The sequence below is a fragment of the Lipophrys pholis genome (assembly GCF_963383615.2).
Source record: "Lipophrys pholis genome assembly, chromosome: 15".
Lineage (NCBI taxonomy): Eukaryota > Metazoa > Chordata > Actinopteri > Blenniiformes > Blenniidae > Lipophrys > Lipophrys pholis.
The window spans coordinates 16,358,978-16,380,713 of NC_137642.1; the positions used below are offsets into that span (position 1 = coordinate 16,358,978).

The 21,736-nt window shown below is 40.7% G+C and overlaps 1 protein-coding gene across 3 annotated transcripts; it reads right to left on the bottom strand.

Annotated features, from left to right (window-relative positions):
• Positions 1–304: 304 nt before the first annotated feature.
• Positions 305–20,214, bottom strand: LOC308120803 (CSC1-like protein 2). Of its 3 annotated transcripts, XM_080481638.1 has the most exons (24): positions 19,912–20,214; positions 14,071–14,297; positions 13,777–13,856; positions 12,136–12,174; positions 10,895–10,985; positions 10,756–10,793; positions 10,521–10,663; positions 9,420–9,471; positions 9,208–9,316; positions 9,040–9,110; positions 8,457–8,537; positions 8,209–8,332; positions 7,036–7,169; positions 6,791–6,928; positions 6,420–6,573; positions 6,162–6,268; positions 5,952–6,038; positions 5,772–5,837; positions 5,351–5,513; positions 4,058–4,163; positions 3,722–3,889; positions 3,470–3,585; positions 3,276–3,356; positions 305–3,180 (listed from the first exon to the last, which is right to left on the bottom strand). In XM_080481638.1, the coding sequence occupies exons 2-24, from the start codon at positions 14,272–14,274 to the stop codon at positions 3,001–3,003; spliced, it is 2,532 nt and encodes an 843-aa protein (XP_080337764.1). In that variant the 5' UTR covers positions 14,275–14,297; positions 19,912–20,214; the 3' UTR covers positions 305–3,000. The 3 variants fall into 3 exon arrangements, with proteins under 3 accessions (XP_080337764.1, XP_080337765.1, XP_080337766.1); XM_080481639.1 differs by lacking the exon at positions 12,136–12,174; XM_080481640.1 differs by lacking the exons at positions 12,136–12,174; positions 13,777–13,856; positions 14,071–14,297; positions 19,912–20,214 and adding an exon at positions 11,765–11,821.
• Between the last annotated feature and the right edge of the window lie 1,522 nt (positions 20,215–21,736).

Sequence of the window (21,736 nt, forward strand, 5' to 3'; positions counted from 1 at the left end):
AATAGTTCAAACTACAAGAAACTGGGGAAAAACTGCAATAAGCTGCATTAGAAATAAGAGCCAAAATGGTTAAAATAGTTAAAATAGCAAAACTGTCTTATAAATGCTGAAAAAGAAGGTTGAAACCTCTCAAATCAAGTACAAAAACCAGCAAAAATCCACATTTATATTAGTATTAAAAATAAAAAGTTCACATTTGGCATTCGAGAGGCGAGTCTGCGTTTGGAGGGTTGTGGGTTCAAACCCCCTCCGCGGCCTGTCGACTCCTTCAGGACTATTGGTAACATAATCAATATTGTCCATAAAAGGATTAAATACATATTTATTGATGAAAGAACTCGGAGGACGTACAGATATATCTGTTGTACAGACTGCCCTTTGAAAATAATGACATGACACAGTCAAATACTGAGATCTGCTATTGTTGCTGCTCCTATCTAGAAAACTCTGAACATAAAGAGAAAAAAAGCACACAGACACATCTGAATTGTGCAATTTTGAGACAGAGTGACATTTTACTATACTATTCTATCTGCATGATTGATATAAACAAGCTGAAAACCTATGTTTGAACTTTTTTGCCCCTCCAAAAAAACAAAAATCCATTTATTTCCAGTGAGTCCAGTCATCTGTACAGATCTAGGACAAATAAAAAAAAATAATAATAATGACCTAACAATTATCACACAGACTAGGAATTTGTAAAAAAAAAAAAAAACCCAAAAAAATAATCTAGAAATCATTGCAACCGTCAGACTGACAAAGGAAGATCTATTCTAGAATGAAATGCCACGACACTGGACTGGATGCTAGTAAGTTTTGTTACAGTATAAAAACGTTCAGTTTCTCGTTAGCAATTCCGTCTTTTAATGAAGCGGTTTAGAGTAGTCGCTCTATGACTTCGGACACCTGTACCTTAACAAAAGTCAAGAAGTTTAAACCTACATTCAGCGCGTACAAACTAGAGTCATTAGACATTCTGAGATCCAAAATATCGCCCTCATTTTCGAACATTTCATGTTACTTGGACATGACACATTCAGAGATCTTAAAAACATCTCAGAGGTATAAAAAAAATGAAGAGGTATATAAAAAAATAAATCACCTTATCATGACTAGAAGAGCACAAGATTCAGTGGTGTCACACAATCTCTCGCTAGTACCACAGTGATATACACAGATCTGATGACTGAAACATCAATGGACTGAGTAGGAACAGGTCAGGTTCGCCCATGCCGTCCACCAGGGGGCAGCTCTTCTCTGTCAATCATACAAGTGAACGTAAGACCAGTGCATATGCCCCATAATGGATCTCTTAGAGTTTCAACAGGAATAGTTGGTCCCGAGACTGGGACTTTGCCTTGCTTATTAACCAAAGACGTGTTTGTTGGGGAAAGGTCATAGTGTTGTCTGGACAGAGGCAAAAAATATGGAAGCGAGATTACTTGATAAATCCTGAGTAAAGTCAGAAGAGTGTGCGCGGAGCGTTTCACATGTCTTAGCGTATGAGTAGAAAAGAAGCTGCTTTTGGAGGCAGTCTGACATGGAATCGGGGGTGAAGACTCAGTGCACGATTTCCTGATGTGGCAGAGGAGGAACGTACACCTGTGGAATTAAAACAGGATTTAATGTCGACGACAGAAGCAACGGTGCGGACTCGTCCTCCTTCCCGATTACGCAGATGTGGAACCTGACTCTCATCCAAGTCAATGTTTGATTATATCACCAAAACCTGCCGAGTTCCAGTTTACTGTGTGACTGTAACAATGCTCGACGACTACCGGAACTACTGCCTGCATGATGAGGTGTCTACTTACAGAGGGCGTAAAGGAAAGATGCTCAAAGCTACCAGTAGCCATCTAAACTGAATGCTAATTTCAAAATCTTCAGATAAAGATGTAAACATATCAACAAAAACAACACAAATGAAACAACTGTTTACAATGAATGTCAACTGAAACTGACCCATAAAAGGGTATTGCTCTCTCTCTCTCTCTTCCATATACAAGAGGAACACCCAACATAGACAGGGTCTTGGCCTCCACTCAGCCTGCAGCGTCCATGCAAAGCCTTGAGCCCTTCGCGGGGGGCATCAGTAGCAGCAGTCCAACAGCGGCTCAGAGACTGAACGCCAACTTTTAAATGTAGTGTATCAAGATATGAATCGAGTGAACTTCCCTCTGCAGTATTGGGGGATTTTAAACAGGGTAGTGTTTAATCCATGTCGAAAAATAAATACCAAATTAAGGAAAGGATATTTTTTACAGTTTTGCGGCTGTAGTGTCAGAGCTTCCAGGAGTGTTAGTATTTTTTTCTTCTTCTTCTTTTTTTAAAAAAAAAGGCTTCAATGGATTTTGGGAAAAACCATTCAAGACCGTCGCATCTACACAGCGTCACCTATTCGCTGGCATGGAAAGTGTCCTGTAGCTCTCCTCGCTAAGAACTGCTCACTCAGGGGAAGCATCTTGTGCAGATTGTTAGTGAGACTGGAAAAAGGATTATGGGGGGAAATCCATCCATCCTTTGAACTCGCAGGCCGTTCTGCAGTACCTCAGCGAAACTCAAAGCTTGCAGAATCCTTTCATTCAAGTGCAATCATGTTAAGAAAAATACAGACAGGACGTCACTCCCCTTACAAGGCAAGGCAAAAAAAAAGAAAAAAAAATCTTCATTTGTGCATTAGTGTTCTCTTTCATTGGTCCATGTTGGGGGCGCCTCGGCTTTATTGGGGATGTAGTGGGACGTTGGTGCCCTTGCATTATCACAGTAGATTCCCTCTGCGATTGCACAGAAGTTTGGTGAGAACTGACGGAAGAAAAAGCACAAGTCTTTTGAGTAATGATCCATTTAATCCTTAGTCGATGGTGTGCTTAGGTTAGTGTCAAAGTCCCTCGCTGGAGGTTGAGATGCTTTTGGAGAACTTCTGGTCCAGTTCTTCGAGTAATTCACATGTTTCAGTGCACTCCACAAGTTGAACTCGTTTTTGTGTTCCAGGCAGTATCATTGCCGCACTTCGTTATCAATTAGGCTGTCTTCACCAGACTGGAAGTCCTCGTTTAGGCCGTTTTCAACATTGATTATTTCCTCGTCCTGCGAGGAGCCCTGGCCATCGTCCTCGCCGCTTCCAGAACCGCCCTCCTCAGAATTTGGGTCCTGAAGTACCTGAGCAATGTACATTTGCTGCAAGAGGAAAGAGGATACGAAATTTTACTTTAGACTTTGGCAGTTATGAGAAAAGGTTCTGATTAAATAGATCTACAGATTCTAACACGTACCGTTCTCGCCGCTGCTTTGCTGGCAGCTGTAGCGCACACCGGGCGGCCATTTTCCACCCCGTCCACCTCCTGAGAGTCGATCTGATAAAAAAAAAAAACACACACACACACATTGTACAGCCGCAGTTTAACATAATTTGGTCTGGGATGAATGAGAATTAATTATATTTCCTAAAAAAGTAATGTCTTGTCACCTTGTAGTTGTGAGCACTGAGATATTTAAAGTGTCCGAAGCAGACGTGAGACAGGCAAATGATGATTGTGATAATCAATACCACAAATGTAAACATGGACGTGGCAGCTGAAAAACCTGAAGGAAGAACAAAGAGGAGGAAAACTTTATTATGCTTCAGAAAAAAAAAGAAGAGGAATTGGGAGATTTTCTTAAACCTAATCAGGGCAAATGCAAGTATATTATTGGCCTGCAGATGGCGCCCTCCTCTTACCAGAGCGGACAGTAGAGAAAAACAGAAGCCAAAAGAGACAGAGGATGGGGGCAGCCACCACTTGGTTGACGGCTCCTGAATGGATCTTCTTGTCCAGTTTGGACGGCAGGTAGGCATAGTACATGTTGTATCTGTCCGCCAGGTGTTTCAGCAGCATGTACATGAGCCCTGCACAGGGTGGAGAGACGGAGCAATTAGTGGAACATAATCCAATAACGTCTGTTCATAAGCGTCTGGATGAAGAGCAGAACCTCCGTCTGCACTCGTTTGATCAGCAGACTATCTCGATGTGAAACAGCGGCGAACCCGGAGGGCCTGACGAGCAGCAGAACTCACCGAAAGGGACGATGATCGGGCAGGTGATGCTGTAGGTCATAACCACTGTGAAGACACACATCATCCAGGCGTAGGCTGCCCCGAACTGGAACTCGTACGCTTGATGCTGTAGTGACGCATAAAAAAAACATGTCTGTCTAAATGATACTTGTCATCACATCAGAAATATGACAGCAGTCACTATGATGATAATTGTAAGATAAAACTGCATTTCTTTTTAGTACTACTCAGCAAGACAGTTGAAATATGCATTAAAAACAGACAACGTATCAAACTCATTCATTAACAATTCGATTTTTGTGGTTTTGATGCTTCGCTGCCACAGTGAATGAAGACTTTCATCAAAATACTGATGCAACATATTTACTTTATTTTTTTTTTTTTTTTAAGTAAAGATTCTGAAATATATTCTAGTACACAAAGAAAAAAAAATAAAGATTAAGATATCTTAAAAGGAATTAACAAAACTTCCTTGATAAAGGACCTTAATAAAGTCCTTCATTCCCTCTGCCATAAAGCTCTTAAACAAAGAACACAGCCATTTTAAAGTTTAAATGACTGTGAATTTCTTTGAATGGCATTACTCTTGTCTTATTTATTGGGTTGTTTTTCTTAAGCACTGTTCTTACCAGTTTACCGTCTTGTGTGGTCTTGCTTGGTGCTTATCTTATCTGGTTTTATCGATTTCTTCTGTTCTGACATTTCCCTATGTCACCTGACAGATTGATTGATGACTGAACGAATGCAGAATGTATGTAAATGTCCACACGGGGAAACTGCACATGAATTGCCACTTGTGGGATAAAAAAAAAAAAGGTATCTGAATCTGAATATTTTGGTGTTGGACACAGCCGCTAAATCAAACCTGCTGATTCTACTTGTATCACATTATTCAGTTGGAAACTAAATTGTTTTGTGAAAAAAACAAACTGGGAGCACCTTTGTACAAACATTAAGCATTCCATTAAAAACCTTTGAAAACAGAAGCAGGGATTCTTGGCATTCAAACTGATTATCAAGGTAACTAGGACATTCTTTAATTTTGCCACTTTAAAACAGCTTCAGTGTTAATTATTGAAAACGGGCTCCCAAAGGCTTTATGGTTAATTCAGTCAGGAAAAACAATATGAAGTATGAGGGAATTGTTCTGTTTTGTTCGAGGGTGAGGGGGGCCCGTCCTCTGATCTACACAATATTAAACATGGAGCAGAGATGTAAAAGTTCAGGGAAACAAAGCTGTGAAGTCTCAATCTGACAGTCTTCATTTGATACTTAAGCGGTGGCGACGCTCACCCGCTTGACATTCCTTCGCTCGGCTGCAGAGCGAGCCAGGCAGAGGCGGATCATGTACATCAGTAAGCCAGGAATCCTCAACAGGTCCATGGCGTTACCAATAAATGCAGACGCGATGACGTAGTTCACAAAGAAGGCTCCATTGTCCGGGAGGAAGACACACCTAGAGAACAAAGAAGAATATCAGTTCCATTGTGAAACTTCAAAAGCCTTGTTGCAGAAGCAAAGTTAATTTTTAGATCAATTTGAACACATAGCAGTTTTCAGGGAATGATAAAAGTCTTCAAATTATTAAAAAATATATGTATAGCATTTATTGTTATATTGTGTCAGCCACTGTTTGCTTTTGTTAAACTGTTTACATTATATTTACGGCCCAAAACACCTTTATCTGATTCTGAACACAATGCTCGCTACTTACTCAAATCTCACTTTAGCGTCAGCCAGAAACCTTTTGTCAAAAACCCACCGGAAGAAAACGTCCAAACTGCAAGAAACACAACAGTTCAGAGTCATGAGATCGGCTAAAAGATTCCCGTGATTTAATATCAATATACGCAAGGCTTTAGAGTTCATTAACAGAGACGTGATCATGCTGCACCTGCTGAGTCCTAGGGAGGGCAGTAAGAGGACCATGAAGATCAGGAACGTGTAGCACTTGTGCATCGTGGTCCTATTTTCTCCCGACCTGCAAAAGCAGAACAAACACTGCCATGAGTTAGGAAACTAAACGGTCTCATTAAGGCCTCTCACAAAGTCACCTTTAAGACAAAACAAGTGAACTATTGACTCCAGAAAATGTCAACCCCACCTTGTCCAGTGGGCTTCGAAGAAGGCCGAGTAGTAAACAATAGTAGGAAGCAGCGCGGAGAAAGACCACAGGAGGAGGGTGGGGAAGAACTGGGTGATGATTGGATTCTGGAGGACAGATCGGAAACACGTCGAGTCATGTCACGGCCTTCAAATTAATCATTATCCTGGATAGATAATTTTTTTCCACACAACAGAATTTCTCAACACAGTCAATGGCACATGACTTAACTAAAGCGTGAAGATTTGGGACACTCACATTGAGGTACTCCACTGGTTTAGTCACATTGAACTTGTCCATAGTGGAGATGATGATGGCTGGAGTGGTGAGGAAGAAGAGGAGAAGGAAGAGGACACAGTTGATGATAAAGCAGCGGACCCACCAGGAGACTCCTCCCAATGACAGATGCTCCCTGTGGGATAAAGGTTATGTAGCGGTTAGATCGACACGGCGCAGTGGCCTGCAGTTATGGACACAGCTGCCCAGAAATCTGGTGCTGCAGCTCAGAGAGCAAGACATCATTTGAGCGAAGAAAGAAATAAGTTTGACAAAGTTCATCAACAAAAAAAAAAATGTATTCTTGATTTGGAAATAATTGTTGTGAAGCTGCGACATGGCGGTTTTCTTACCAGTACACGTTTTGCGGATCCGGTGCGTAGGTGACGGTCCAGTTGTGTATGAGCAGTTTGCCGCTGAACAGAGAGCTCTTGGGCTCACGGCGGCAGTAACAGCCCTGACACTTGCAGGCATTAAAGTCCTTCAGAATTCTGAAAACACAAATCCCAACAAACAGCTGTTACGCTGAGTAAACAGCCAAACGAGTCAGCTCAAAGTCAAGATTAATATTTTCTTCACGTGTGGAAACGATACTCACATGGCAGTCATAGCCTCATTTTGAAAGGTGACGAAGGCCATTCCTAAAGGTTTCCTGTTTACTTTCTCCCTCTCTTTTCGGAGGTCATCTTTCAACTGGGATTCCAGTTTGGTGTAATAGCTCACCGCTTCCTCCTGCGAGAGGAAAAAAAAAAATAGATCTGTCACATCTCGCTTTAATTTTCCACATTCATGGACATGCTGGCAGTGTAGTGGTAAACTCTGGCTTCGCAGCCACGAGAGCACAGGTTTGATTCCAGACTTGGGAGCTTTTTATCTGTAGTTTGCATTTTCTCTGGATGTGTGTATGGAGGTCTTCTCCGGGTACTCCAGTTTTCTCCCACAGTCCAAGAACAGACATTTGAAGTGAACGTGTATAAGTGGTGAGTATCCTACAGCCCTGTAGTGACATTGGTGAACTGCCAGGGTGTATCCTGCACCTTATTGTATCGCCATCTTTTATTAGTTGGACATGCTATGCTAGCTAATCATCTTTAAAAAAAAAACAAGCTAAACTACATAATTTAACTCTGGAGATCATTCTAGTCTAAGTCTAATACCCAGTTTTGTCATCCACTTCACTGTTTTAGAATTTCTGCAGGTTTAGGATTGTTTTTTGTTTTTTTAAATCTTGTCATTTAGTACCTTAGTAGCACTTTAGATCATAAAGGAAACACACAATCTAATGGTACTGCTGTTCACTAATGTAATTAGAAATTTACGTAAAACAAATACTTAATATAAATTTTTCATCATACCAAGACAGATTTGATTTCCTCATTTAACAATTTTTGTTGCATGCCAGTTACAATGCCGCATGACTACCGATTACAAATAACCTTCAGTGATACTTAACAGGATTGAAAATATAGTGAACTTTTCAATTACAAGGTGATATTTAATTTAAATCTTCCCTTTGATGCAAACTACAGAAGTTTTCTATAGTTTTTTTTTTTTTCAGCTTTTCTAAGAGTAGGTGGGACTGTCCTCGCCGACAGTACGCTATGATCTGCTCCAGCAACCCTGAACAGGATAAGCGGGGAAAGAAGATGGCTGAATGGATGAAGAGTAGGTTGCTACACCTAATGACACTGGTCATCCCTGTGTGTCTCCACAAGTGCGAATGCAAAAAGGTTGTGAAGAAGGCCATGTTATTTGTAGATCTTAGATTTACATGTTCACAGCCTTTAATGATACAACAGCAGAGGTGTCCACAGGGTTTCGGGTTGATCATGGTGGTAACATGCTCCTTGTCCTTCAGGTCGAGGAAGAATCTCTTGTTGCGTTCTGCTTTCTTCCTGTTAAGAAAAGATAAGACGCGTTGGTACCATCAGTCTGAGAATTATCTATTTCGGTCACGGACCAATGGGAGACTTCGCTAACTACAACCCCAAACAGAAAAGACAGTTCACCCCTTGTTACCTCTCAGAGTTTAGAGACATCAGTTTGGCGACATTGTAACAGATGCGAGCTTCCAGTACAGTGCAGTTGTCATATGCTTGTCTGTGGGGAAAAAAAAGAAAAAGTAAAATCGGAAGTTGAATAGTATCCAGACAAATTCCTGACATAATCAGCAGAGGATATTTGCAGTAGCTCACACATAAGCTATAATATTTTCTGTTTTACATTCCACATGTACGACCATTTTTACAGCAAAGGAGCAAATATAAAATTTGGCTTAATGCTAATGTGACCACGTACAAGTTCAGCCCCCAATTCTAGCATGAGCCCACTCAGACACACGCCCTGCTTAACTGTGCTCCTTCTGGTTTCTATTAGGAACAATTACTCATATAGAAGTGCCATTGTCTGATCCCAGTCGTTTAGGACCAGGACAAGGCAGCGGGTTTAACAGGAAAAGGCATGGCTCTCATATACACTAACACAGTTACTGCACAGCTTGCTGCCATGTCAACAGAGCAGATCGGAAAAAATAGAAGCAAACTGGTCCAAGCACTGCTATACATTCATTGAGGAGCCAGAAGATCAGTGAAAGCCCGCTTACTCAAAGTGTTGCCGTATGTCGTTCTCTTCTGCATATTTTGAGATTCCGTTAATAAATAAAGTGCGTTTCACCTGCGTAGAAATGAACAGAAGAAAATGCGCATCAGCTTACAGTTCTAGGTACAATTGTACAAGCACTTGCTACATAATTAGAGAAAAAGCCACGCACCAAGTCGTCCTCCTTGTAGTGCATTTTGGACGTGTGCCGCCTCATGCTGTACACCGTCAGTAACAGGTAGAGGAATGCAAAGGTGGTGTGCAGCCACAGTAGTGTATTACTTGAGAAACAAGGAGTGAGACAGGTTTAGTTAGAACATTATGATAAGATGATATATTACAAATCTTTATGATAAATGAAAGTATAGCGTAAAAATAACTCACTCTGTATCAAGATTTGCTATAGTGGTTCGCCCAAAGCTATAAGCATTGTTTTCTGTGGAAAAAAAATTAAGAAATAAAACAATCAAATGTTTGATCCCTGCATTGCACTGCATTCAATAAACCTGAGAATGGAAATGACAAATGACGATACGACAGCCTTTTCTTAGTATCAACATATAAAGTGTCTTATTGTATAAAATAGAGCAAACAAGCATACAAAACGTAGGGACCGAAATACAGACAAAACCTTGCTTATTTTCGAGGCAGGTCATTGAGACAATATCAGGGAAACCCAACCTCTTGTCCTTGGATCCACGTTAAGACTGGCTTGACAACTAAAGGCAGTGGACGCTCTCTCTGATGGCTGATTGGCCAAAACATTATAGTAAAGTCCCAAAAATTCCAAACTATTTTTAATGGCACCGAAAACAGAAACCTCCATAATAAAAGTAATGGGCTTTTTACCAGGTCTGCTCCACATTGTGTAAAGTGCATGAGGATGTTTTTGATGTGTGTAATTCTACATTTCACAACTTTAAAGCAGCCAAGGCCACGATGTCTGACAAGTCTGACATTAAGGCATCTACTTTAAAACTGAAGGTGTACTTTGGAAATGTCAAATGTTTGATCCCTCAAGTACATCAGACTTCTAGTACAAGTCTTACATCATACTTATAGTTACACGCAGGAAATCAGGTTCCCAGCACAGTTGCCGTGAAGAAGAAAAATAATTAGACTAACCTCTCAATAAATCACAGTGCAGCAAATCACTGCAAAGTAAAACCTTAACATTTTGGATAGCATTAAGAGCTTATTCTCTACAAATGTTTCGAATGACTTGGGGAATAGTTGGAGACTATATTTTCTGACAGAATAAGATAAATGTCTTGGTTTTTTTTTCTATTATAGGGGAGGTATGGCTGGCTAAGTAGATTCTATAATCAGGGTACAATACAAGAAAACTAAAGAGCTGAAATTGCAAACAATACCGCAAAAACAGAAATGACAGTAGCCTACAATCACAAATAAAAGTAAATCATAAACATTTATAAGTAAAGAAACCCTTCAAATATACTCTAAGCGTAAACACATTAAGCTTACCTAGTAGGTTTCCCGAGAAGTTAACAGGCAAGATGATTCCCACAGAGAGCACACCCACCACTACCAGCAGACCAATGATGTGTCGCTGAAAGGACAAGTAGTAAACGGCGTCCTCGCCACACTTATCCCTGATCTCCTCATCCCTTCACAAAGAAACAACAGAAACCACAACTTAAGAACAATTCAAAACAGACAATACATCCATATGCCAAGTGCTGTAAAGGCTGTCACTCACTTGATGCGGAATATGGCAGTTAGCCAGGAGCAGAAGCCCTAAAAGAAAAAAAAAAAGAAAAGAAAAGGTATAGTAGTGAACGTGTTGCATTGGTTTTTCATGCAGTAGTAACTTTCTCAGATAGCAACAGAAAGCGTACCGTGTCTCTCTGTTCAAAGTCCACAGAGCTTGATACTGATGTGAGGCGCTCATAGCGCTCAGATGTTTCTGTTGTCATGGCAGAGGCCACGCTGTGTGCAGAAAAAACAGAAAAACACATTGCATTTATATGATGCTCCACAACCATCATCTGAACACAGCAGGAGGGGGTGTTAGTTCTACCTGTCACAGGATGGTAATCTCACCTTCAGTATGTGAAAAGGAGAGAGGTAACAACACAACGCACACACATACAGTCACACGCCCTGAAAGAAGCTGAAGAGATTCACCTGTGTTTATAATACGAGGCCTCACACAGGATTTAGGTTGGTAAACCACCAGTCCACCACAGGAGAAATCTCTGCAGCTTCATTTCAAGTGGTGGTTGGGGTTAAGAGCTAAACTACTAGAAGCAGGGTGAATTCGTCATCATTGTCCAAGTTAGAAGGCAAAGCTCTCCTGGTAAGAGCTTTTCACAAACCACAGAAACCCAGCAATTATCCAGAGGAAGAGTAATGGAGTTCATCCAGCAGAGCTACAGGTCCGCTGAGCATCAAGGCCTTTTTAATCACCATTTTCAAATTTGAAGGGAGCTTCTTTTTGAGGTCAAATCATGTGTAACTCGAAAAAAAATGAGGACCTGTGCTCTGCTGGAATCTTTAATACTACATGAGATGATCACGTCACTGAGGGCTCTGGGAGATCGCTAATGGAATGAGGGGAGAGCCCGAGGCTATAATCATCAGTCCTCCTCTCCCACATTCCTGCCAGAAGTAGGAATGGCTCATCTCAGCTCTAGAAGACAAGATGTACTGTAAGTGCACCAAGTTAGGGCCTGTCTATGAACAACCACAGATCAGGGAAGCATTACCTCTCCCTGTAAGCATCCTGTCTGTGTGGCTCATGCAGTGCACTCACACAGAAGAAATCCAAGCTTCATAAAGAGGTCAAGACATAGATTAGAACATACAAATCTGATTAGGACAGTGAAAGAGGACAGGGACACCCAATGGCAGGAGTAGGAGAGAGACAAGGAGAAGAAGAAGAAGAATTAAGAGCCCGACTCTGGGAAATGCCTGGAGAAGGGGGGGAAAAAACAAGACCATCAAGAGTGGAAAACAAGTTGAAACCCACAGCGGCCTGGGCAGAGTGGACAAGAGTTATGAGTTAGGATAAGTACAAATTTGGAGGAAAGGAGACAAGAAAAAGGCAGCGAGTTTATGATACGTAAAGAAAACATACTATCCCCGATCATCCAGGCGACTGTATCGTTCCATTCTTCTGATGGGGAAAAAAGAAAAACAAAACAAAGGCGTTCAGTTCGGTGAAGAGCAGTTGGCCAATACGGGTGCTGGTTCAGAGAAAATCTGGAGAAGCATACTGATGAAGGCTTCTCTTCCTTCTGGCATATATTACTCAGTCATATTGTAACCAACTTGTTTGTTTTAGCTGAATATCGTGACTTAAGTGGCTCAAACAACATGAAAAACAAACACACACCATGTTTTGATTGTCCAGTTTGCCCGGTAGGGGAACATGCATATATTAGACACTTATGGAATTTAGATGACAAGGATCACAAGTCAGCACAGTGTCAAGATGGAAAACAAACTAAATTTCCTGTCAGTTACAAAAGTGTCCCATGCTCCCCCCCGCCCCTTGCCCCCCACTCCCACCCCCATCCTCCCACCGTGCTGCAACCCAATTCTCTGCTCACAGGCAGCTGCAAAAATAGTGTCGCACAAACACAGCAGGAGGATGTAGGTAATGGAGCACTGTGTTATGGAGTTTTCAGGGCTCACAGCCAAACAGGGCTGTGGCTATGTCTCTTCTCACTCTCTTGCTAACGTGATCAGCCCTTTCAGTTCACCTCACCACGTAGCAGTTTACAAAAAAAAACAAAAAAAAAAAACAATGAGATCAGTACGTGTTGACAGGTGTCTCCAAAAATGTCATCATTATGTTTTATCAACATGTTGACAGAAGTTTCCATTCATCCCAGTACATCTCACAGCACCAGATCATATACAAGTGTGGAAGCTGTGTATGGGGCTTAACTGCAGAGAGTGTTTTTCTTTTTTGTGTTGTTTAAGGCTTATTCTGTAATCAATATTGCCTCGTTATGTCAAATCGAACACACTTTTGTATTATGTGCACAACGGTGCAAGAGTTCACTATTGACGTTGAAAGAACTCCTGACTTCCTGTCTGGAGTGCTTTCCTTGTCATGTCTGCTGTTGTCATGACAGGAACCACGACTGTATGACTGAGTCAACCAACATCAGGAAGACAAATCCAGCAGATATAAGATATTTATACCAATGATCAAAAAGTCCCAGCAAATAAGAATACGTGCCATTTCATTAAATGCAAAAACAATGGACTGGTGTCTCGAAATCCAGGCAACCTGTGTCCACGGTAAAACACCTTTTCTAAAAACAAATAAAAATATAATAATTGAGACTTATTCAAAGTGGTGAATTAATATGATGCGTAACAATGTGCATTTCTTTGGTATTCACTCCAAACCTGAAGAAACTCATTATACTTCAAACTTAAAAGTAGCCTTTAGACATTTAACAATATTTGGTGTCGTGATAATAATATAATCTGATATAATATAATATAATAATGATAATTACAGAGCACATCGAATCCTCCAGCTTTCATTACTATGTATTTCAGGTTAAGTAGTCAACAGATACCTGATACCCAAATAATAACCTTAGCTAACTTAGCAACAGCAAAATAAAATGTAACCACAGTGAACATACGACAGCATGTTGAGCATACTCGTTTTACTTCATTTGACTCCTAACAAGTTATTAAGAAAAGGTCGGGGCATGGACCGGTTCAGACGGGAGGAGCAGCACGTTGCGATTACCTGTCTGCATCGGTCACCAGGGCGAGTCGCCCGTAGTCCCAAGCTACTTTCCTCAAGAAGGAGAACGCAACCAGCAGCCCCTGCAAGTACAAAATAAACAGAGGCTGTCAATACCTGTATTCACTTTATTGACATTACAGAGACGAACTGTGCCAAAGTTACATAAGTGGATCATGGTGTTTATTATTTTAAAATGCTTCAGTGGCAGCATCCCATCTTCGTTCAGAAAGTTGTTAGGACATTGTGTGTACTATTTGACATGTGGTGTCTTATTTGACAGACAGAAATACTCACCAGAAAGCACATAAAGTCCAGGGCAAGGACTGTAGGTACCCCGCCGAAAGGCAGGCCCTGGAGTACTGTGCTGCGTATCCGAGCTGAGTAACAGTAATAAAAGTCGCCGGAGCTTGAATTGGGAGACGGCGTCGAGCAGCTCTCTGAATCGGAGCATCCTTGAGCCCCCCAGATCGCCATTACTAATAACAACACTCGGTGCATCACTCACTGCAGCATGTTGTTACCTGCGAAATGAGAGAGAAATCTTTACATCACCAGGTACACAAAATAGCTTCAAGTCACACTGTGTATCCACAGCAAGCAACTTCTGCAGAGTACAACAGTGTCTGGGTCTCCAGTAGAAGAGGGGAAATGGAGACACGGTAACTAGAAAAGTTGCATCATACATGACAAAGCAATGTAGCTTTTCTCTTCTTTTCCACTGACGCTGCTATATGGGTTTCTTTACTTGCTTGCTTTGCTGTTTCACATGCTTTGCTGTTGCTTTTGACCGAATGCATGACGACAGAGTCACATTTGTTGAAGCTGCTATCCACATTCTGTTCCGTATTTATGTCCACGATGTGTGTGTGTCAATGACTTTTAATTACCTTTGTGCTTTATTCAAAGAACATTCTCAATATTTTGTATAGTCTCTCTCATGATTGGGTATGGGACGCAAGTTCACGCTTGATCACCCTGTAGCTGGCCACCCTTGATGATGGTGTCTCGTCTTTAAAAGGTTGAAACACCCCCTGATTTAAAAGCACAGTACTGATGATGTGTCCCAAAATGTACATCCTTCCCATACCTGGCACACAGCTCCTATGTTACTCTCAACGGTAAACCTCATGTGACTACCATTTTTTGGTACCAAGGACAGTTTAACGTCACGTCCTGTGTTTAATGATTCTGAGTATCTGGACTCGTCTCGTCACCACTGGGAAAGGACAGCTGACAACATGGGAAAGTCTGTGTGACGGCTTGGAGAGACAGCTGACTGGAGGGAATAGACCCCAACAGGGCTGCCATGGGATATCTCACTATGGTGACAGTCTCTGACGCTGCCTCAGTTGTTGGAGACGCTCGCCAAATGCTACAGAAAGTAAATAAAGGAAAATATCCCTAGAGCCGGCAAGAGCGGAGGCGCAACGTGGCTCAACGATTGACAACACGGCTACAGACACAGGAACAGATACGACTATGAGAGAGAACACGGAACACGAGACAACCAGAGCAGCAGCAAGACACTCACTTCAGGTGTGCACCTGTGGCTGGGGAAATATAACATCACCTATGGGATTGAGGATCCACCGTGTGTGTGTCAATGACTTTCAATTACTGTGTGCTTTATTCAAAGAGAGTTCTCAATATTTCCTAATGCAAATTCAGTGTGGTGAAAAATCTCAACTCAGCTGTGACCAGTCACACAGGCTGAACTTTATATTCTGTAATTTTGTTTTTTAAATCAGGCTTTGACACGTTTCAGAAAGAAACAAGCGGCTAAGAAGACATATGGAAAATAAATCCTGATAACACCCAGGCCCGATAAGAATAAGAGGGGCCAAAATAATTGTGGCTTTTTTCCAAACCTTGTGACTTCCACTGGTTGTAAAGTAAAAAACACACTCTCTTCTATAGCACAGTACATCTTTAATCTCATTTCAGACTTCTTAGCACTGTTACACAACAACCGTTTTCCGAGAATGGATACTCTTGGTCAGGGAGTAAAGCAAATTATAATTTCAGCTTTGCTGCTGGGAAAATGTGTGCTCAGATAAGCACTGCCCATTCAGTCAATTCCTGTATGTCATGTGATGGCACATCAGCATGAGTTTGAAATATACAGCAGCTCTGTAGTTGAAAAACTTAATCCTACAACGACTGGTTTTTGAAATAACGTTAGTTCCGGATCTTGGTTCATTCAGTCACTTCCCACGGACCAATCACAATCAAAGCCCTTGGAAACAGCATGTAGGAGAGCTGGTGAGTAGGTCTTGCAGTTGCATGGCTAAACTTGTGCCCTTCTACCCACTATTATCAGCAGCATCCACAATGCTGCTCATCTGCCCTAACACTAACTCATTTATCCGCTCCCTGGTATGCTGTGACATCACTGGAGAGGGACGCAGCCGGAGCCGAACAATAAGCCGATAGAGACCACAGGGTTCAAATGGACCGGTCTCAACCCAAAGAGAACACAACATACCCCCCTGTGCCTTCAGCCACACTGCAGCACGTAGTGAACAAGTTAAACCAATTGAGACTGTTTAGTATTCAACATCAGCCACTTGAAAAAGCACCTCAAAAACAACTCGCCGCAATTTGCAGGAAGCAGGTATTATTTGTAGCGCTTTAACCCGCCATGTCGAGGGCTATTTCAGTACCACACACGTACTGTGCATCTTATTGAGTGATCAGTTTAACCTTTAAAATGCATGCTGCATCTCTTGTCAAATGTCAAGACTGTAATATTTGTAGGAAATATGATGTCACAGGGCAAGTCACAAAGATTCACACAACTTTTGCACAACAATGAAAACATCTGAGTCAGCACGATACTTTTTTGCTGAGAGTTGAGACAGATGTTAAGAAAAACATCACTTGTCATTTGTTATTGACAAATGGCTTAATATCTCAAAGAAATAGGCAAGACCGAACTGAGTGACAATCAGACCAAGTTTGTGTCTGATTGTGCAAAAGAGCCAACAGAGTATCTTTTAATATAATAATTAATTTTCTTCTCCAAGATTGAGAAATACTCAGTAATTCTTTTTGTTTTATTTTTCACTTCAATGAATGTGTGCTTTTTCTTATTGACATTTCGAACAGAGGTGGTGGTAAGTTGGAAAGGCTTTGAGATTGTTCCGCAGCTTTGTAGGAATCACTTAGCTGATCCTCAATCACTTGCTTATCAGATCATAATGGATCAGGCACTCAGAGTGGTCAATACATTCCTTTGAGTTTACGACTGATGAAAATAACCTGGGGGACAAAAAAACACACGTATGATTGCAATAGACTGCCTAAATACACAAGGATGTGTGCTGTGTGTTTCCCTGAAAATTGGATTATCATTACTTTAGCTGATCAGCAAACAAATGTTGACTTCATCTATTATCTAAAATCCTTTTAACATTTTTACAGCACGGTCATCATTTGCTCACAGTGTGACTCAGCACATAAATACTGAGCTAAACACTGTCCCACCGTTCCACCTGATGCTAGTTGCTATGGTACCATCGAGCCGGCACACGTTCTCAAAATACAGATAAACAGGACGCGGCTGAAAGCAGATAAAAAAAATCCAACACTACATCTGAAGGGAGATGCCTGTTTGCTTCAAGCAAAACAATGTGGTTGGTCTAATTGTTTAAGATAATATAGTTATACAAACAATATCCAAGCAACAGAACAAATCTAATAGGAAAAAGTCAGACAATACCTCGCTCAGTTCCCTGGAGACAACTGTGTGTGTTCAATAGATGTGATGTTAAGCTGGCTATTAATGAGTGTAACTAATAAAGAGTTACATGGACTAACAACACACAACTCTAGTGCTTTTCAACCACAATGACAAACAGCACAATCATTTCTGATCATGTGCCGTCAAGTCTACATTGTTTTCTGGGTACACTAATAGGTTATAATCCAATGAATGATAACAGGAACATGACAAGTCCAATGTATAGCAGCTGTCAACTTAAACTTAAGCAAATAAAACACAAAATTCCAGTGGCTGCAGTGATCGGAACAGTTGATACTAATTTCATCTTAATAGTCATTATGATCACGCAGCAATAAAGTCATTCAGAAAACAGCTTGCCTACGATGGAAATTATCCACAGAAACCTACAACAGCTATTCATCAACCTTGACTAATTAAAGTCACCCCTTAATTATAGGTTTATTTCACATCACATGACATACCGAGCATATCTAGTGTATACAGGAAGAAAACATCACGTGTAAAACAGACTGTCATCGGTTTCATCATCACTCTGTAAATTCTTGCCGATAAACTTTTCAGCAATGTGAAAAAAGGAAACAAAGAGAATGAGTGCACACCCTTTAAAGAAGCTGCCAAAGAAACCCGGCCAGTGGAGACAGCTCAATCCCAAACACATTTCTACAGCGTACTGAAACTCCACTTGCATGTCAAGGCAGCAACGCTGTGTATGAATATGATTTGGAATCCATCAAAGCCCAATGTTTTCTTGTGGGATTAAAAAAAAAAACCTGTTTTATGGTGTAGTCCATATGTGTTGTGCTTCAAAACAACTTCATATCTGGGACAAAGGTTCCAGACAAAGCTGATAATGGATCAAATAGTGTTTGTTAATATTAGCCAGTAAATCATTGACAACTGGTCAGTGCTGAAGCCATGCTATCACAGATTGTGATTGTGTCAGAATTTGGTTTCGTAATCACGTCGAAACATTATGTAAAATTGAAGCATATGTAGGAAAAAACGGAGTCAAAATGTTCACACACAGGTAATCATCACATCTCAAAAACACAATGCCGCTAAAATATAAGAGATCCCACAAAGGGGAAGATGTCATGATAAATGTTCAACACTGATAACTTCCGTCTGATAACGTCTGATCGTGTCAGAAAGCAATATTTGGTCATACTTTACTTTCTTAGATGACTATCGGTGAACGGATAACCAGCAACTGGACTGTAGTTTAAAAGCTTATGTTTAGAGTACAAAAGGAAAACCAAACTGACTTCAATTCATGGCACCACAAACAGTTGTAACTGATAAATACTTTCACCGATTCAAACTACATGTGGTGGTGGTCTCTTGAGTCAAAGTGTAATACATGTGAAAGTTGTTTTGCTGTTAAGTTAAGAGTTGGCAGCTGGTTGCCACTTTAAATAGTCTCTGCATTTGGCAAACGGCATGCCTTTGATATTGAGCTTAAAGATGCAATGACTGAGAGACAGATGAATAGAATAAATCAAAATACCAAAGCAGACATCCAGCATGGAAAACAGCAAAATCATGTAAGCAAGGAATCAAGCCAGCAGACTTACAGCTTGTGCGAAATCCATATGGGTGGGAGCGCAGCACACTCTTAAAAGGTTTTCCATCAATACTCAACAACAACATACCGCGAGTACTGAGAGGCCAACTTATGTTTATCCCTGTGTGGACTACAGACAGGGTAACACTCGGAGCATTAACCATCACAGCTAATCTGCTCTCGTCACCGGTTCAAGATAGCCCATGACAGTAAATCCAACATCGTGTTCAGCCAGTTACTCAGAAAAAGAGACAACCATGTTCAGCTCGCTAGATATCTGGGGAATGCCAGGAATTGTTGATCTTTCTCAAACCTATATTTTTTAAAAGATAGCCTTGATACTATTATCGTATGATCGTTGCTGATCTCTGTCTGAAACTTAGCAGCTGACTAGTAAACATGTTTAAGTGATTTCCCCCCAAAATAGTCAGATTTCTTGGTTTTCGTCTCTGACATTAAAACCAAGGAGAGTATGTCCAGTGCCAGCTGAACCAAATACCCCAGCATCATGTGGACCTAATCAAAAGTCTGTGAGTAACAACCAATTAGTCGGGGTTGATACAGACTTATTTGTACCTCAGATAAATAAGCTATTATCAGATAGCACAGCTCCCTCAAGGACCACAAACCGCCATCAATTATGAAAACGACTGGATCACATTACAGTGTTACTTAGTTAGCTCGTGGTAACGGGACGTCTCCTCAACTCCATTATTGTCCTGACAGCATCTCCTAAGTTCACCGGCGAGGCAGCGAACTGCCAAGAGTCGCGAACAAACACGGTAGTGACAAATACTGATTCATGGCTGCTTTAGGAGTAACTTGCCTTGATATGAGACGCAGCAGAAACTGTCACAATCTGCTAACGAGAGCTAGCAGCGGACTGTGACGGTGACGTTAGCTCGGTTAGCCCGTCAGGTGGAGGTAGCCCCCCCGGATGTCTGCCGGTACGTTTCACCAAGCGGCTGTCGGCCAACAACCCCGTAGCTGTCCGCGCGTAGCTGGGAGGCCGGACTGTCTCGCTAGCTGTCGGTGTTGTGGACTGGTGAGAGCCGCTTCTCGTCGTCACTGTCAGCCGGTTGAACAACTCTCGCTAACCGAACTAGTCCAACAGGAGGCAGCCCGGCTCTCCGCGTCACGCAGGCAGACCTAGATCACACAGAGCATCGGCCAGGCAGACGTACGTCACATAGATCCATTCGCCGTATTCTTACACAATGAGAGGTAGATCACATAGAACAAAATGTGTTGAGACAAAACAAATATCAAACATAATTCAGTTTAAAAAGAAATATATAGAATTCATTTTTGTGGTATACAGTATTTTTATAATGACAATTTTTTGGTTTGTTCTTTTATGGATAATGTTGATTTGATAAACATACTGTAACTATTGTAGAAAGATCGTAGAACTATTGGTGTCTCTTTGTAGGAATGTACTGACTGCTGTGCATAATTCATTTACTGCATTGCTAAAGAAAAATGTTTTGTTTCATTCATCAATTCAGTTATTGAAAACGATGCAAAAACTTGAGGGGTAGGAATAAATAAAGTTTATACTTTTTCCTGTTTCTTTTCAATCATGTAAACTCAGACTTGCACTTACTAAAATATTCTGTGGTCTCTTCCACATTTGTCTTATATATTTAAATGTTTTCTATTTTCTTTTTACTTGTTTGACATAAAGACATCAATGAAAAAAAAAACTTAACTTTATGGCAAGGGAATTATATAGCATCTATGAGACACTGAGAGAGAGATCATCTGCAATGCTTTACTAAATGAAATATATTAAAACAAGGTAATTAAGAAGTATACGAATGTAAATAAATAAATAAAATAAAAATAAAATCTTTATTAATCCAAAGGTAATACAACAAGGAAAATCTACTGTTTAATGGAGGGCCTGAGCAAATAAAAATGTTTTAAGGTCTGAATCATGTTGACGTACTGTAACTTCATGCTTCAATTCTACGACCCGTTTGAAGAATTTCACTTAACTCAAACATGAATAATATGCACCAATTATTAACCTCCTTCAAGTTGATGTATATCATGACTAAAGTGTTGACAATGAGCTCATATTTTGCAAGCAGATGCTATTATTTTAAAATCCAGTTTGATTTTGTATTATTAAACTTTAGAAAGACATGTATACGTCCAGGTTTATTTCAACCATCAGCACTTGTTACACATTTTATATATTTCAGAAACAATTTATAATGTTTTATTAACAGCAAATAAGTTTGTCAGTTTATCTGCAACTATAGATGAATAGTGGGAAATGTTAACAGATATCCATAAATACACCAACTTCTTTACAACACTTTATTTAACAGAGAGGCAAAGTTAATCCTGGATGACATTAGGCAAAAGTCATCGCACATCCAGGACAGGTCTCCAGTTCATTGCAGTTCAAACGCAAAGAGACAGATACTCCCTGACCTCCCTACAATCACCTACAATCATTAGCAGGCCTTTTCTCATGTGATAACACAAGACTAGTGTGTCAGGAGAATCAGATGTGCTCCAGTGGAAGAAAGTCTGGGATGGATTCTTGTGAACTTAATGTTTATTGATGGGATTCGTCCTTGTACTCAATATAACCTTTGAAAGAATTATATAATTTAAAACTATAATATACAATAGCA